Raw genomic sequence first — 18,429 nt, forward strand, 5'->3', positions numbered from 1 at the left:
CACTAGAGAGTGGAAAGGAGGCTGCCTGGATTCAAACACATATTCCTTTGATGCAATTCAGAGTCCAAAGAATACGCAATTTAGACTTTATTGGTTTCAATCAAGAACTCTGGAACCTCTGTGGCTGGGGTTGTTGAACTAATCAGAGCCTACCTGAATGTGCAGCCAGCTGTTAGAGGAGGTAGGTGAAGAGGAAAAATGCGCTGTAGATTTTCTTAAGCCTGAGAATCATGCTTCTAAGAAATATAGGCTCCCCTTTAAGGTGAAATTTAAATTCACTTGGGAATGGGAGACCGGTGCTTTAAATCTCAACCAGTCAAAAGAAAATGATAATCAACTCCTATGAGCAGCCATTTCACCATTTCCCAAGGCTCACCCTTCGGAGCACTTCCCTCAATCCCTCCTGCTTCTGATTTGCCTCTACTGCAAGCGCCTCCATTTCCCAGGGCTCTAAAGGTGACAGGTCCAGCCAACACCTAGGTCTTTTTCTTTTCCTCTATGGAAAGAAAGCTCTAGGGTCAGGTCACTCGCCAGTCAGTCCCAGCCCTGTCACCCTGTATACTCCATCTGGGGATCATCACTAACTCCCATAGTGAGTTTGCTCATCTGAACTGGAGATCATAATCACATCTCACAGGGCAGTTGTGAAGGTCAAACTAAACACGACATGTAAAGCACATTTCCCGGCATCAAGTAACAACCCGATATATGCTCACCGCTGTTAGTTTTACGGAAGAGCCGCTCAGCCTCCTTCAGAGGCTTTACACAAAATCATTTAAATGCCTATGGCACAAGGTCTCCTCATGGATGAGACGCTGGTTTATATTCTTCCCCCAGATGGGCAGCAATCTGCAGACACAATTCTACTTGATAGAGTTTATAGCCTTAACCTTGTACTTGCTCTAGATTGGGAATGTTGGGGAACAATCATGGCCATCTACGTGGGAGGACCACAATAAGTAGACTATGAGAGAAAGGGCTATGCAATGCCTTTCTGGATGACCATCCCTTGTTATATGTTCTATGAACTGGAGAAGTTTGGATTTGGGAGCTTTTCAGACTTAGGAGTAATTGCATGTATATGATGAGCTATCTTGGGAATAGGACCCATGTTCAAACATGAAATTCATTTTATGTTTCATATATTCATTCTACATTTAGCCTGATAATTTAATATGATATTTTACATATCTTGTGTCAAAGTTTCATAGAGTGAATTTTGTTTGTTTGTTTTTTGCCTATAGCATCAGGTAAGTCCTCAAAGGACTTTATATTCTGTAGCATTTTGTATTTCAGATTTTTGGATCAGAGATGCGTAATTTCTATCAATTTGGCAGACATAAAAGATGTCTTAAGATGCACAAAGGGGCCGATGATTCTCTCGGGTCCCTGTTTTCTTCTTTCACTACAGATTTCACAATACCCTGAGATTGGCTGATTGCGACTCAGATTCAAGGGTGAGCAGAGGGCAAGCTCTTCCAACCAGTGTGCCATTCATCCTCCAAGTGAAGACATCATGAGCCAGGTCCCCGCTCCTCCTAGATCTGTAACACATCCCGCGTCCCAGAAGCCTCACAAACTGGCTTCATTTCTCTTATCAGATTTATACAATAATTGAGTGTTTGGTCTGACCTCTGTTTGATAAGAACACAGACTTTACATTGTGGGAAGGAAAAGATAACCTGGTGTTTGTAGATATGATCGGGGGTAAATAATTCATCCACAGAAGAACTTGATTGCAAAACCAGCATCAAAGGGAAGTGCCTGGCCCCATGCTGCTTTCTTTACCTTAATTAGACACGACAACGACAGCTGGGTGATTACCCTACATGCTAATGACTAGATGTGTTCTCTCTTTATTTCCAGAGAAATCTGCTGTATAAACAAGCCTCCGAGCTTGTTTGAATTGAGGCAAATGGATGTGGATTATTTGTTCTGTGACTTTGTCACTTCCCGGATAGAAGCTGTTGTCAAAACCCACTGACTTTGCGATGAAAAACCAGATAATAATGTTGATAGAGCTAATAGCCGCCAAGGGTTGTTATGAGACTTTCTGGGGGAGTCCAAGTGTTCTATATGCACCATTTACTAACATGTCTTGATCTTTTCTTTTATTTACTAAATGTTTCTCAAGAGAATAAGAGCCACCACCATAACAACAGCACTACCAATCACTGAAGGACTGGATGCCTGGTGCCAGGCTGGGCAAGTAGCAAGGGGAATATGGATGACCCTATTGAGAAGCCACTGTCGGCTACATTTCATTCATAGGAAGTAGAAGGTCAGGGGAATGAGACAGTTGGCTCAATGTCATCCTCCAACAGGGGGACAGCCAGGGCCAAGTTCAAATCCCGTTCCCTTCGGCCACGCTGACACTTAGGATCCCTGTGGAGCGGTGCATGACACTGTGAATAGACAGACATATCTGGGCCGTCTCCAGGCTAAGAGCAGAGTTTAGAAGTGTGCTCTTTGAGTCTGGAACCTGGTTGTAATCGCTCCCCGATGAGGAGAACACTGAAATGATTTTCTTCCTCTGCCTTTCAAATGATCTTCCCAAGAGTTAAGTTGGGCCCTAGTCCTCTGGAGAAGGCCTTTTACTAATTCTACTATTCTATGCTATGTTCACCCCGTCTTTCTGATATAACCTCCAAATGTCTTCTCCAATGAAAAAGAAATTGAGCATAAATGTCTACATTTTTATTCTTTTATTTATTCCCCAAATAAAGGCCGTTCAGTCAATCTCAAATGAGTCAAAGCGTCTTTACAGAAAGGAGACATTATTTATTTTTGCCTAGTTGAGTTCCAGTTCAGACGCTTCAATTAGATTTCTGGCAAGCTCTCCTACCTTCATTTAAAATTGATCTGCTCTGTGGGGCATCATTTTTCACTTGTTGATATGCTATTTTGTAATTGTTCCCTTCTTTAAAGCACAATTTTTGTTTCTCTCCCGAATAGGTATTTTTAAGTCCCTTAAGGGAATACACTTTCTTGTCCTCTGAATGCTACTCAAACAGGGGCTGGCACACAGCCAATGAATGCTGAACGTGTGGAGTTAACTGTCTGCTCACTCACATGTAAATAAAGATTGGTCTTGAGGCAACAGGACTGGCTGGAGACTTTCTCGTCAAGGCTTTCTTTAGCTTGGTGTTATGGAACATTAACTAGCAGAGGGCTAGAGATGTGCCTCCTTGCCAGAACACTCTCCCAACGTGTTCGAGGACCTGAGTTCTAGCCCTAGTACTGCCTCTTCTCCCAAATCTAAATAGTAAAATGATTTAGCAAGCCTGTAAGTTTTCTTGGGAAATGTGGAAAAGGGGCTTCTTGGTCGGCATTCTGTTTCTGTTCTCCTGGCCCCATCCCAGGAGAAGCAAAAGGTGGGCTGAAAGCTGGAAGCAAGCGATCCAGACTCAACTTTCTAGGGATGAAGCTGAATGACAAATGGCACATGTGTGGGCGCTTCAATAGCCAGAGAGGGCAGGCCACTCCTCCCAGCCTCCAGCCCCGTATTTTCTGCTTAAAAACATCCTTAACGGAGACAGCCACAAATGTCAGATTCACAACCACTGTATTTCCAAACTAGAGCCCTGTCGGAAGCTTTCAGAGCAAGATTTACAGGGAGGCAGTCAGAAAGGCATGAGAGAGAGAGAGAGGAGGCCTTGCCCATGCAGAGGAGGCAGGAGAGTGAGGCCTGGCTGCAATTCCAAATCTCACAGAGAGCAAAGGCCTCCCCAGAACACTCCTTAATTTCCCAGCTCCGGCGTCAGCTCACCTACGCTACAGTAAGCCCCACGTTTGTCATAACAGAGCAGGAAACCTGGGCTGTCTAGCGGCCCCCTTGGCCTTGTAGAGAAGCCAGCCTGGTGTGGACGAAGAGGCCAGCTGCCTCCTATACCCACCTCATAGTATTTGCCATCCGAGTAGCAGCCGCAGTTGTGGGGCAAGATGCAGCTCTTGCCATTGAGGACATAGCCCGCGTCACACTGGCAGCCCTCCACACAATAGTGATTGCAGTCACTCTTCAGGCGGATGGCAGCACAGCGAGGCTGGCAGACGCTCACACAGCTCTCATAGTGGCTGTTGGGAGGGCAGGTGACCGCTGGAACAGAAGGGACTAGTCACAAGGAGCTGTAAATGGCTTTCTCACAGCCTTGCTTAGGGAGGTAGAGGGTGTGGGGCGAGGGAAGAGGTGTGAGGCTTGCCACTCTCCCTCACTCATACCCTTTGCTTATGAAAAGCCTCTGCCCAGTTTCTTATCCTCTAAATAACAGCCTGGTATGCAGAGAGAAGGGACTGGAGTCTCCTCACAGAATCTTCATCCTTTCTTCAGCATTAGCTTTTGCGATCTTTATTGCCTGCCACTGTGAAAACTCACCAGTCACACAAATCCCCACTTGGGCTAGAAAAGGCATACGCACCAGCCCCGCATCCCGGGCTTCATTCATATTGATCCCCTTATTAATATCCTGCTTCTCCCAACTGCCCATTCTTTGGGTCCCACTTAGAGAAACATGATGTAGTGCCCTCTTCCTGTTATCAATATCAGTTACCCTCACCTCAGAACCTCTACAGACCCTTACATCTATCTAAACTGGTGGTTTATATCAGCAAGACTACCGAACTATGTGATATCTGAAAATGTGTGTGTGTGTGTGTGTGTGTGTGTGTGTGTGTGTGTGTAAATCAATTACGTGCTACTGGTTCTGACTTGCATCTAAAACTGCATCCATGGAAGGTAGGGAAAATACTATTGAATAACGATGGGTTCCAGAATAAAATACAAACAGGTTTCTTAGGATCTCTAAGGTTCAGCTTCTTTGTGTAGATAATACAGATACCAACAGCACCTAAATTTGTATGCTTAGAAGAGCGCTGGCCATGTAGCGTTCAATAAGTATTAACCAAACATTAAAACAAGTCTTGCTTGAAGGTTTTATAGATGCTGCCATCTTAATCAATGCATACTAAAAGCACAACAACCATTCATGTGGAAACTTTTACTCTACAATATATGGATGGTTTGGGGGAGTTATCCTTCACCTAGTGGTAAAGGGGTACCTTTAGATTTGCGTAGTCCTAAAAATTTTAAGGCATAGGTATGTTCATATAAGCACTACCATAGTATGGTATTATAGTTTTGAAAAATATTTAGTTCAAAAGATAATATCCTCATGTCATAGAAAATACAAACTGCCTGAGTGCAATAACTAACAAATTACAGTGGATTCTTGCATAAATCGTCTATGCATATAGATGCGTGTGCATGCATCTTCTCCGCAGCCTTGGCTTTTACATAAATGGGAGCATAATCTACAAACCTCGCTGCACATTGCTTTTTAATGACGATATTTCTTCCATTCGCTCTCAAATTATTGTCTTTACACAGCTTCAGGGCGTGTGCCTTTTATGTGAATATCACTGTATGTATAGTTTTGCCCTCATAAATTAGGCTGCAGAAAAAGTTTCGAAATGTGGAATTTTTAAGTCAGAGGATAGGAACCCCTATATTATTGTTGTTACTGCTGCTACCACTGCTTCAGTGCTGGAGATCCAACCCAGGTCTCAAAACTGCAAGGTAAGAGCTCTGCCGTTGAGCTATGCTACTGGCCCCTCAAGTGTGTGGCAGATACCATTGAACTGCCCTGGAAGAGAAGAGAGTGTGCCAGTGAATGAACAAGGAGATTCAGTCTCCTGAGGTCTTGATGACTACCACCAAAATTTCTGATTTCTGGAAATGTGGAAAGTTAAATAGAAATCTATTTCTGCTGTTTGTGCATTTAGTTCACATTTCTTTGAGCCTTATTATCTTTTCATTTGTTTATAATCATTTTTCTGTCTCCTGAGAATTGCCTTTTCTCATCCATTACACACTGTGTTGTTGAAGTTCCTTCTTATTAAACTGTAAGTGCTTTTTACAAATTAAAAATGTGCTTTTGTGTGCTGCATGTATTATGAAATACTTATCATTTGTCTCTGACTTTGCTTCTTTTGAAAAATTTTCACTTTTTAATTATGTTTTTGCCATGTAGAGAGGTAAAGATTTTTATGAGGTCAAGTTTATCTAGTTTTTCTCAACAGCTTTGATGGGGGGGGCAAACTCTTTTATTTCATTCAAGTACTTTTATAATTCAATTTTTAAATGTTTAATCTTTATTATTATCTCTAGACTGTATGTTGTATCCAGAAGTGAGGGGAAGATTAAACTCTTATTTTTCCCAGAGAGTTTCCCCACCATCTTCTTACAATTTATTAGACAAACCTTCCTTTCCTCAAGCTCCCTGAAACCAGCTTTGCTATATATATCGAATCTATTGATTAGGTGACCAGGTCTTTTGCTGACGTGCTCATATTTTCACCAGTTTGTCTTTCTATTACTGCAGTTTATTCTTTTTATCTGCTGCTAGCTAACTTCATCATGAGAAAGTATTGACAGTGAGTGTTAGTTTATTAATGTAACATTAATGCTATTAATAGAGAATATTAGCAGTAAAATATAGCCATTTTCGTATTTCAGAAGGCACTTATTTCTCTTTCTCCATATTTAAAACCTTGGATTCTTCCCTGGCATCCAAACAGCAATGAAAACACGGTGGCTGATCAATAGACACCTGATTGTCAAAATCAAATTTTCAAATTTCAGAAACTGATTTATTGCTCCTCTCATCCCAAATGTGCTTCTGAGAGCTGGAGAATGATGACTGGTCACGTGTACTGTGTCCAAGAACTTGACTCTTGTTGAGGCCAGAAGACCTATTTAAAATTGAGCCTGGGTGGATGGCAGGGTGCACAGATCCCAAGGAAAAGCAATGGAACAGAATGGAACAGACGAGCTCTTTGGAATCAGTCTGACCTGACTCCGAACACTGATTCTACCATTACTGGCAGGGTCACCTTGCACAGGTTCCTTATGTTTTCTGAACTCATTTATTTCCTCCCCTATAAAATGGGGGTGATGCTGCAGCTCTCTTACCAAGCAGCTGCTAAAATGAGATCGTTTGGAAGTTGCTAGTTCCTTCTTTCCTTTTCCTTCCTGTGAGTAACAAAGGTGCTTTGTTCTTCCACGATTTGGATAGGGTCGTGGATGGTGGGACTAGTTGTCGGATGGCGGGACTAGTTGTCGTCGAATGGCTGGACTAGTTGTAGCAGCTATTCATTTTAAAAATTAATCTACAGGAGTCTGTTAGATTTGCAGGGGAATAAGTAAAACAAATCCTTAATGTTTAAACGCTGATGAAGGGGAACCCCAAAATGATTATGCTAATCAGTTTTGATCTCTCATATGCCAAGTGCTTAGGTGGGCATCAGAGAGGCATCGATTCCTGATGACCAAAAGGGCAAGGCTGTCTCTGTACACACTTTTCCTCTTCCCCAAGTTGCTTTCTTTTTACACTGCCTGCTTTCCAGTTGCCCCCTCTAGAAAGTCCACATGCCACATATTGAACAGGGCCTGAAAACAGCAAGAGCTAAGGAGCACTACTTAGCTACAATTTGTGCCTCTTACTGTGTTCTCACCATCTTCTCTCCAAGTCCCTTGTGGAGCAACTAAAATTAGCTCACCAGCCTCAGCTGATGGGATTTTAGGTGGGGTTAGTAATTAAGACCATTTATCTCCCATTTTCCCTCCAAGGCCATTTGTTCAACGTGGGTAGAGAGGTTTTCAATGCATTTACAAATAAGGTAATTGAGTAATAAATTATCCCATTGATAGGAGCAGCCAATATTGTTGAGAAAAATTGGCATTTTACCTTGTAACCAATAAAGCGCATGTTGAATGGGCAGTTTGGTTTACTCCCACTAAGTCAAAAAAGGTTTACTTTTTCCTGAAAGTGCTGTTCTTATTCATAACGTGTGAATGATGCATTTGGGTTAATTTTTAGAGGAATGATGACCCCCAACTTCCCAGAAGTCAAAGTCACCTAGGATTCAAAGGACTGTGTCAGGCCAGGCTTTTTGTGAATGTCTCGCTCAAATTGGAAAGCTAAGCCACCGGCGACCCTGCCTTGTTTCCCACACCACCCACAAACCATCTTCAAAGGATACGTTTGTCTCCTAGGTCTAGCTTCCCTCTTTCTCACCCATTCACAGCCACCATCCTCCCACCTTCTCCGCATCTGAAATCTTTACCCCTGGTTTGAAAGGCTGAAATAGGAAAAACTAAGTCACTCTGCACTGGGAACCTTTCTCTGAAGTGTCAGCCTGCAAACTGGAGGCAGCTGGTCTGTGTAGGGTTGGAATCTAAGGTTGACAGTCTGAGGCAGGCAGACTTGAGCCTCAATGCCCTGAACGGAAGTCTCTATGACTGGGTTAACCAACACACAAAGAAGGCAACCAGTGTAGGAGCAGAACTTTGAAGAGAAAAGAGGACCTGGTCGGAAGACAGGGGGAAATGGAAACTCTTCTTCATATCTCTCGTCACAAGTCAAGTTCCATCACAGTAACTCTGCCTTCAGACAGAGGGTCCTACGGCTTCCTAACTCAATTCTTTCTCCTTCCCACAAGTGACAAAAGCTGAGGCCTATTAGTTGAGGGTGAAGTCTCGGTGATGGTAGCTCCTTTAATACCTCACCTTAGTTGTCACAGTTGGACATGATGGTATTTGGCATACATTATACCTGACTGTCCCTCCCCCACAGCCCAATCCATTTCAGCCATTCCAGAAAACCAGCGCCAATAAGCGAGGTTCCCGAGAAAGAGCTAGCTCCCTGTGACAGACCTCAAGGAAAAGCAGGCTGAAGCTCCCCTTACAAACCTGCTGTCTGATTCTGTGCCATGCTCCGGTCTCTCTGCCAAGAGCCTGTTTTTCAGATGTAGAGGAAGGCAAGCACTCCAGTCCCCCTGCACTGACTCCAGTGAATCCCCAGTAGCCCTGGAGATTGCTCTAGGCCCAGGACTTTTGTGGACACATTTGTTTGAAAACACTAGAGGCTGATTTGTCTGGACAGTCATCCACAGACATCATGTCCGCCACCTTCCTTGCTTGAGAACTGAACTTGGACGATACAGTCTCGGTATCTTTTCCCTCCCTCTCTCTTCTCCGCACCCCAAACCGTTTCCACAAATCCAAAGGCTGTGTATGGAATGCAGACTGATCATTAAAACACAATAGCTCTGCATCCAAATCTCCCATTTCCAGGATGAAAATGAGAGTTTGTTCTCTGTGAGGCCTGCTGCACCCTTTATTTAGAGTTCTGAGCATCCAGCACTAATTTGCAACATTTTAATACAATCAGATCTTTTATACAAAACAATGTGCTATAGTTAATGAGACTAGGAGAGGAAAATAGGATGTCACAGGTTAACTAAAGACCCATGCTAGCTTCATCCTCAACCTTTCCCTACAGGCACGTACTGAATACCAGCAAGTACTCTAGCTAACTCTTCTCCTATAGTTTACAGTCCACTAGTGTAGCACATGGGTATGGGGTGAGAAGTTCAAATCCCAACCTTGCCATTGAGACTGACTGTCTAACCTTAGTCAAGTAACTCAACCCCTATGAGTTTCAATTTCATCTTGCCTATTTGGGTTATTGAAAAGAATCAATGAGATAACATTGATTAGAGTATTTTAGCAGATGACTTGATTCACAGCAAATCATTAATATAATACTACCACCTAGCATTTATTGTGTGCTGGGATTCTAATGATTTGATTTTACCCTTTTGATATTACTGTGGATAAATGGTACAGGCAGCATTATAGCCGCTCTTAGGAAAAGAAGCTGAGTACCAGGGAGGGAAGTGAGTGGGTTACACTGATCCTTAAGGACCAAGTTGAGGCTAGAATCCATGAATTCTACCCCCTTTTCTAATGCTCTTAATATTCTACAGTCATGAAGTCAAGAATATATATATATATGTATAATATATTATATATGTGTATGTCAGACAATACATATATAAGGAAAGTATGTAAGTTATCCATGCAATTATGGGTCCATGAGGTTCAAGAGTAAATGAACAAACTAACCATCCAACTCTTCCCCTGTTAGTCTCTGGGGAGCATTTTATTGTGTACTTTGAATTCAAATGCAGTATGTGGTGTTCTGCGCATTAGATACCTGGTCTCATTCCATCCTCCAGGGCAACCCATCAAATTCATGGTGTTGACCCCTCTCTACAGAGAAAGAAAGGAAACTGTAGGAGGCTACAACTTCTGTTTGAGATAGTGGCCTCGGTCACAAAGTGCAAGACCTGAAGTCACTCTTCTCAATTTGCTCTCACTTCTGTGGAGCTGGGAGACCAGCCTCTCACACCTATCATAAATAAAGAGGAGCAAGACAGAAAGACAGAAGGTGGACTCACTGCAGGATGTGTAGTTCCTCCAGCCGGTCACTGCAATCCCTTGAGTCTGGCAGGTGCTGGCATAGTTTTGGAGCCAGCTGCAGGCTGTCTGCACAGCACCCCCATCAATACAGGAGTCAAACAGACAGTTTTTGTAGAAGAAGGTGGGGTTGACTTTGCTGTGACACTTGGCAAAGCCAGCGTTCTGGTTGGGGATGAGGCCACACAGCTGTTGCACTTTGGAAAAACCTTCAACTTTGGCACAGGATGGGCAGCGGTCCCCACAGCCCACCTGGCAGAAGGTGTCTCTCTTCACCCAGCTCTGCCCAAACTCATTGATGCTCAGTGCAAGCAGCCCCATGGGCATCTCCAAGTCATCATCAGGGTTGCCATTGTAGCGTCCACAAAGGCCATAGGTGCTGTTCTGCATGCTCCGGGGGAGAGTGATGGACAGGAAGGTTTTCCAGTCATACACAACCTTCAGGCCAAAGTCAGTCTCCACTACCACGTGAAAGCCAAAAGAAAAGATGTTTATCTTCCCTTGTCCTAACTTCAGGGGCAGGTACAATCGCTCATCGTTGACCTGTAAGGGACAGAGAAGAGAACAGAAAAAGTCCAGTTGGCCCAAGGATTTCTCAGACCTCCTAGTCATCAGTTTCTTGAAGCACACATTCCATAGGGGGCTTTCCCAGGTAGAACATGGACTTTGTATGTAGTGTTGTTTATGCCAGTCAATTCTTTTTTTTTTTTTTTTTTTTTTTTACTTTCCAAAGTTGTGTGCATTTTTATTGGGGTTAGGATTTTACTGTCAAATACTTCATTTATTGAGTTAATTGTTTTATAATTTGCTAGTCCCTTGTTTTATTCACAGATAGTTTTAAAATTTTCACAATATCCAAATATTTCCATCAGAAACAGTACCTCTAAGTTTATCTTGAGATCTAAGTAAAAGAATGACCTATAAATAATTTTTGTTTAAGAATTTCAAGTTGTCTCAGTATTTTTCTGTTTATTTGTCATATAATTATTAATTTTTTTTGATTTTTCGAGACAGGGTTTCTCCATAGCTTTTGGTTCCTGTCCTGGAACTAGCTCTTGTAGACCAGGCTGGCCTCGAACTCACAGAGATCCGCCTGCCTCTGCCTCCCGAGTGCTGGGATTAAAGGTGTGCGCCACCACCACCCGGCTTGTCATATAAAAATTTTATGCTTTATAGAATTCCTTTGATGCATCTATCACCTTTGTCATTATTTATTTCTTTTTTTTTCTTGCTGATTTTTTTTATTAATTAATTAATTTAATTATTAAAGATTTCTGCCTCTTCCCCGCCACCACCTCCCATTCCCTCCCCCTCCCCCAATCAAGTCTTCCTTCCTCCTCAGCCCAAAGAGCAAGCAGGTTTCTCTGCCCTGTGGGAGGTCCAAGGACCACCCACCTCCATCCAGGTCTATTAAGGTGAGCATCCAAACTACCTGGGCTCCCACAAAGCCATTACGTGCAATAGGATCAAGAACCCATTGCCATTGTTCTTCAGTTCTCAGTAGTCCTCATTGTCCATTATGTTCAGCGAGACCGGTTTTGTCCCATGCTTTTTCAGTCCCCGGCCAGCTGGCCTTGGTGAGTTCCCGATAGATCATCCCCATTGCCTCAGTGTGTGGGTGCACCCCTCGCCGTCCTGAGTTCCTTGCTCGTGCTCACTCTCCTTCTGCTCCTCCTTTGGATCGTGAGACTTCAGTCCAGTGCTCCAATGTTGGTCTCTGTCTCTGTCTTCTTTCATCGCCTGATGAAGGTTAATATTCAGGGGGATGCTTATATGTTTTTCTTTGGGTTCACCTTCTTATTTAGCTTCTCTAGAGTCACGAATTATAGTCTCAATTCTTATTATTAGGATTTGAACAGACTTAAATGACTATCCTATGTACACTAATATACCTATTTATTTCAGTGCCTTCTGTTTGTTTATACAGCATTCTTTTCCCCTAGGAGTTCAAATTGTTTTCTCTAAGGTAATGAGAGGGTAATAAAAATTCAATTAACACTGAGAATAAAATACCAAAACTTAGAACTCCTGTGTTTCTATTTCTAGCTCTACGGTGGATTTATTTTAGGCAATCTCCAATTTATTAATTCCATTGGGATTTTTTTTTTTTGAGGATGACTTTTGGTTCCTCTACCTGCCACACCACTCGTCACACATCCCCGTCTCTCTCATCCTCAGAATTGCTCCCATGCTCTTTCTCCAATAAAGCAAGATTCTCTGAGTCTAAGATCACAGTTAGTGGAATCACTCCCTCGCCTGGGCAGGGACAGCATGCCATATTTAGAATTCTCTTATATCTCCTCTAGATCAAACATGTGTACATGATCGTTGAAGTACACATCCAAACCTCCCCTTTGGTGCACCTGGTTATAGGTGCTTCTGTCTGACCTGCAAGATTAGAAGCGATCTAAAGGCAGGAGTCAATATGGCCACCTTCTCCTTACGACCTTCTACACACCTCACAGTTTAGCTTCCCAAATGAACCAAGCACACCATCCTAGCCCACTATCTCCTATGATTCAACTGTAATGTTTTTCCTGGTCCTGGCCAGGACCCTCATCCCATGCACTGTGGCTGTGGTACAATGATAACACAGATGTCCATAGCCCACACAAAGGCAAGCCCTGGCCAATGAATGGCCCACACTGGTGACCATCTCCATGATGTAGGTCATTTTCTGAATATCTAGAATGCTAGTACCTAACGCCAGTCTTTATCTCTTCCTCTAGGCTTTCCCTCACTTTCCTAAGAAGCCCTGTCTCGGGGCTTGCTTCTAAGGAACGTTCCCCCAACATACCAAACAGGTCCTTCCTTTATTCCTTTCACTAGGTCTACATTCACCCCTCAACACTCAGCTCATCTCTGCTTCTATGCATATTTGTCTCGGTAGAATCCATTCATCTAACAGACATCAGTGTGGCAACTACTGTGTGCCAAGCACAGTGCCAGGCTGGGGCAAGGCAAGAGCCCATTTTCTAGCATGTAGCAAGGCAAGGACTTGAACAGATAGTGAGACTGTCTGATAAAAGCAGTGACACAGGCTCAGATATGCATGGACCTCAGAACATGGGGAACAGAATCAGGGGAGCCCGCAGAAGATAATATTCACATGGACTCTTAAAGGACACACGGGGTGGGTGAGGTGAGGAGGATAGAGCATAGCCAAAGCAAAAGCCCAGACAAGATCAAACAGCTTACTAACAATGAAAGATGATCACACTTTAGTACTGATGAAAAATCAAATGCAACTTTGGGAATAAAAGATGATCTAAAGACAGAGAGGCTGGAAGGACTTCAGTAAAGGATGGCCACGTTTTTAGTGTCCATTAGAGACCGTGACAGAAAGCCTGACCCATGGATGTCAGTCTTTGGGCAAGGGGACATTATCTAAGATCTTAACAGGAGAATTTAAATAGAATAATGAGATCAGAAAACACACTGCACATAAAATAACAAGTAGCAGATCCAGAAAGAAAGATGATCCACAGAGGACTTCTGTTAGAAAGGGAAGAAGGGTGGGAGAGAGCTTGAGGAGTGGGCTTTGGTATAGAGTAAGCATGCTTATGGGTATCAGGGGAAGACCGTAGAGAAAGAAGGCTGAAAATACTGGAGGAAGGGAAGTGGGCAGACAGGCCACACCCAGAGGTTAGGGACAATGGAAGAGAGAGATGTCTGTATCTAGGCAGGGGGAAAATTGAATCATGAAGAGACAAGATTCCTCAAGGGTGGAGGGAGGACAAAGAAGGTGGAACACAGCTTGCTTCCCAACAGTAAACTTAAAGGCGAAAGTAGGTGGGCCATGTGCAAACACAGACTCCCCCCCCCCCCCCCCGCCAGAAGATCACCAGGACAGGAGAGGCCACAGAAGTTCGGAGAAGGCACAGAAGCTCAGAGACACCTTGTAGGCTAATAATCTTGGCCGATGAGTGCAGCTTGCTTGTCTTGTATTATGGGTTCTTTACTACCTGAAGTCTCATGGGAGATACCAACTCAAGGAGGCAAAAAATATAATTAAACCTTGCACATGTACTGTCAAAGAGAACCTTGAAAGAAAGCATAGCCTTCTTCTCTAACCAACTCAGATCTCCCTGTCTCTGTTGCCCCATAATGCTACCTGTCATAGCCCATTGCCTTGGCTCTCTCTGGGAATAAGGAGTGGGAGAATAGGGACCCCAGGGAGAGGAGTTCAGATGGAAGGAAAGCAGGAAGTTGATATTGCCAAAGGGTTTGGTGGATGAAGTTAAAGGTGCATCAGAGGGTGAGTAAGAGGAACAAAGATGGTAGTTATCACACATCAGTACTTCCATGCCCAGAGGGAACTGAATCCATCACCCCTGAAGACATCAACTCTCAGGATACTTCAGACCCTTCTGTAATATACTAGCAATCTATTCATAGACTCTAGACACATAGTCTACCAGGCATTTGACCGCATGTGTCCTAGGATAGCTATGAACACAGCCCAACATGAAATCATAAATTTACTTAAAGCATTATGAATTGTTTTGTTGTTGTTGTTACAGGTGTGTGTGTGTGTAACTAACTCAGATGTTAGTCGAACAGATGATGATGTTTTGTGACAATATCAGAGAGATGGACATACCTGCATGACCACCCCAGGTTACTTGTAAGATGTAGATGCCATGCTAACAATGCTACACCACACAGTTTAGGAAAGAATGAAAAAAAATCTACACATACAGAACAGATGCAAATATAGACACGATTGATGATGTTGGTTAAGCCTGTGGATGTGAGAGCTGTGGCAGGGAGCTCTGATTTTACTGGAATGAGATCATGTGCTAACATTTCCATGATGGTTTTCCTCTGTGGGTTTCAACTCACACCCCACACTCCGCTTTCACTTCAGTTCTGCCCTAGTGCTTCCCTGACCAAGATGCACTCAGCTCATTCTCTGCCTACTAGACAGGCTCCTCCAGGTTTATATCTGGGCCACCTCTTCCAAGAAGCCTTCCCTGAAGTCTAAAGCAGACCAAGGCAACTCCCTTTGTGCAGAACATTTTTGCAAGCTTCATGATTACACTGACGTTGACTGCTAGCAGGTCCGTTTCTCCCACTAGACTCTTTCTTATGAAGGAAACCATGTTTAATTATTTTTGCTGTTTTTTTTTCCATTCTTAATGCCATGTGTAACACATTCCTTGGCTGAGGAAATACTTCCTATATAACCATGAGGATCTAGATTCAAATTCCAAGAACACACAGAAGCCTGAACACAGTAGTACATGTTCTTTGTCCTGTATTCCTAGGGGAGAGGAGAGGCACAGACAGGAGAATCTACACATGCTCCCAGGCCAGCAGGCCTGGTGAGCTCAGTGAAGAATTAGAGACACTATTGCAGACAAGGCAGAATTTGAGGACCAACATCCAGACTTGTCCTATGACCTCCACAAGCATGTTGTGTGGAATACACATGCTTTTACTCAAACACATGAATGTGCATGCATACACATACAGCTCTTTTAAATTTTCATCTTTTAGTACAGAGAGGGTTATTGAACTGAACCATACCAGAGCAAAGCCCCAAGACCAATAAGAGGCTGAGAGAGGGTCCTCCATAGCCCAGCCTGGTTTGTACAGAGCATGTTTGCTCCTAGCTTTATTTGCCTTGTTGATTTTTTCACTGCCTGCAGCACAGTTTGGTGCACACAAAGGTCGGAATCATAGAAGACTCTCGTGTCCCAGAGAGTGCCTTCTATATCATCCTCCATTTCTAGGAGCACGGTGGTGGCCCGGGGCTCTGGGCTACAGTTGGTCTTGGACTCTATTTCCCACTGTCACAGTGACAGCCATTATTCTTCAGCTATGGTGACTAATAATAACATCATGAAAAAACAAATGCAAATCACTGAATAAGCAGGTCCTGTAATGCATATTAATAATTCAAAGCAACTGCTAAATCTATCCCATGGGCTCCCAAAGTAAAAAGCCTTTGGTGAATCCCGAACTTGGCCTTCGTGTCAGGAGTTTGAAAGATATCTGCTCTGTTCCCAGAATGGCACTTAGAAAGAAGGGTCCTGGCCAGGAGTCCTCATGACCCCTTCACCTCTGCATCTTTAAAGCTAATTTCTCTCCATCTGCCTCTGCTGTGAGTGGAATTGTGTACCCCGGGAAGATAAACTGAGGCTGTAACTCGTGCTATATGTGAATGTAGCCTAAACTGGGAAACACAGTCTTTACGAACATAACCAAGATGAGATGAGGTCACGGAGTACTAAGCAGACCCTGCCCACATCCAAAGATGGCTGTCCTTAAAAGGAAAATTAAGGATACAGATAAACAAGGTGCAGAGAGTCTGGTCCTTCTGTCTGTGTGTTGCTTTTCTTGGTTAATGAATAAAGAAACTGCCTTGGTCTGTTGATAGGGCAGAACTTTAGGTAGGCAGGGAAGACAGAACTGAATGCTGGGAGAAAGAAGGGTGGAGTCAGAGGGATGCCATGGATCTACCACCAGTCAGACATGCTGAATCTTTGCTGGTAAGCCACTGCCACATGGCAATATACGGGTTAATAGAAATGGGTTAAATTAACATGTAAGAGTTAGACAATAAGAAGTTAGAGCTAATGGGCCAAGCAGTGATTTAATTAATACAGTTTCTGTGTAATTATTCAGATCTGAGCTAGCTGGGCAGCTGGGATGAACAAGCGGCCTCTCTTCCTATAGATCTTATCCATTAGTGTATTTCACAAGACCAGGGCAGGGCACATGCCTGGAAGGTGGCCTGACTCTGTGCGGCTTAGCCCAACAATGGGAGGGAAAGAAAGGAAATGCACTAAGAGAATGGGGAACTAACTCCTCTGAAGGAGAGAGGAGGCATGACGTGTTTGTGAATGTGTTGGTTAGTGGTTTTATTGTTTTGTTTGCTTGTTTATTCATTTTGTTTATTGATTGTTCTGACAACTTGACACAAACTAGACTCATCTGGGGAGAAGGAACCTCAAATGGAAAAATGCCTCCATCAGATTGTCTACAGGAAAGTCTGTGGGACTAATTTTTCATTAATAATTGATGTAGGAGGATCCAGACCACTGGAGGCAGGGCTGCCCCTGGGCTGGTGGCCCCGGATTATATAAAACAAAGCAAGCTGAGCAAGTCAATAAGCAGGGTTCCTCCATGGACTCTTTAGTTCCTGCCTTGGCTTCCACTGTTGCCTGTAAACCAAATCAACCTTTGCTCCCCCAAGTTGCTTTTGGTCACCTGATTTATCACAGCATTTATCTTACCAGTAGTAAGAAAATGAAAACAACAAGAATCCAATGAGCTATCTGTGCAAATGACTAGGAAGAGGTTAAAAGAAAACCTGTACAACCTCAGATATCTACACCTTCATGCAAGGCAAGGCAGAATCAGTAAAGTAGGTTGTCAAGGCTTATCAGCAGGCAAATATATTTTAGAGGGGAAATAATCCAACAACCTTGAAAGGCAAAAAAAAAAGTGGAAGAGTATAGTGAATCTCAAGGAGGTAATTAGCTACATGAAAATTTATAAACCTAAGGGTAGAAATATATCAGAGAAGGTGAAGGGAGGAGAGGACGAAAGTGAGGTAATAGCAGACAGTGAGCAACACCTTTGTTTTGCCCCTGATGAGGATGGGATGGACAGAAGGTGCTACAGTGAAGCACTTCAACTATCAAGATGTCTGCTAGGAATTTTGATCCCAAGGCTGGGGAAGTGGCTTAGCTGGTAAAGTGTTTATACACAAACAAATTCCCAGAAGCTACATAAAAATCCAGGCTTGCTGGCTCATGCCTGCAACTTCAGCATTGGGAAAAGACCAGAGAATCCAAGAGTCGTGTTGGCAAGCTAATCTAGCCAGTTACTAGCTCCAGGCTCACTAACAGTTGAGAGATCCAATCTTAATAAGTAATAATTAGGGTTGGGGAGATGGCTCACTGGTTAAGAACTCTGGCTGTTCTTCCCAAGGATCCAGGTTTAATTCCCAGCATCCACATAGTGGCTCACAACTGTCTGTTTTAGGAGAGATTGAATCACTGTCTTCTCTTGGCCTCTGTGGGCACCAGGCACATGTGTGGTGTACATGCATGCATGCATACATACATACAGGCAAAATACCCATACATTTAAAATAA

The 18,429-nt window shown here is 43.4% G+C and overlaps 1 protein-coding gene across 1 annotated transcript in view; it reads right to left on the reverse strand.

The window, feature by feature from the left end:
- Tecta (tectorin alpha) overlaps positions 1–18,429 on the reverse strand; it is a 70,124-nt gene that overhangs the window by 18,849 nt on the left and 32,846 nt on the right. Inside the window, exons 11-12 of the mRNA XM_057768349.1 lie at positions 10,300–10,861; positions 3,897–4,096 (exon numbers count right to left, since the gene is read on the reverse strand). Of these exons, the coding sequence (XP_057624332.1) occupies positions 3,897–4,096; positions 10,300–10,861 (762 nt within the window). The remainder of the gene's footprint in view (positions 1–3,896; positions 4,097–10,299; positions 10,862–18,429) is intronic.

Source organism: Chionomys nivalis, chromosome 4, assembly GCF_950005125.1.
Source record: "Chionomys nivalis chromosome 4, mChiNiv1.1, whole genome shotgun sequence".
Taxonomy (NCBI): domain Eukaryota; kingdom Metazoa; phylum Chordata; class Mammalia; order Rodentia; family Cricetidae; genus Chionomys; species Chionomys nivalis.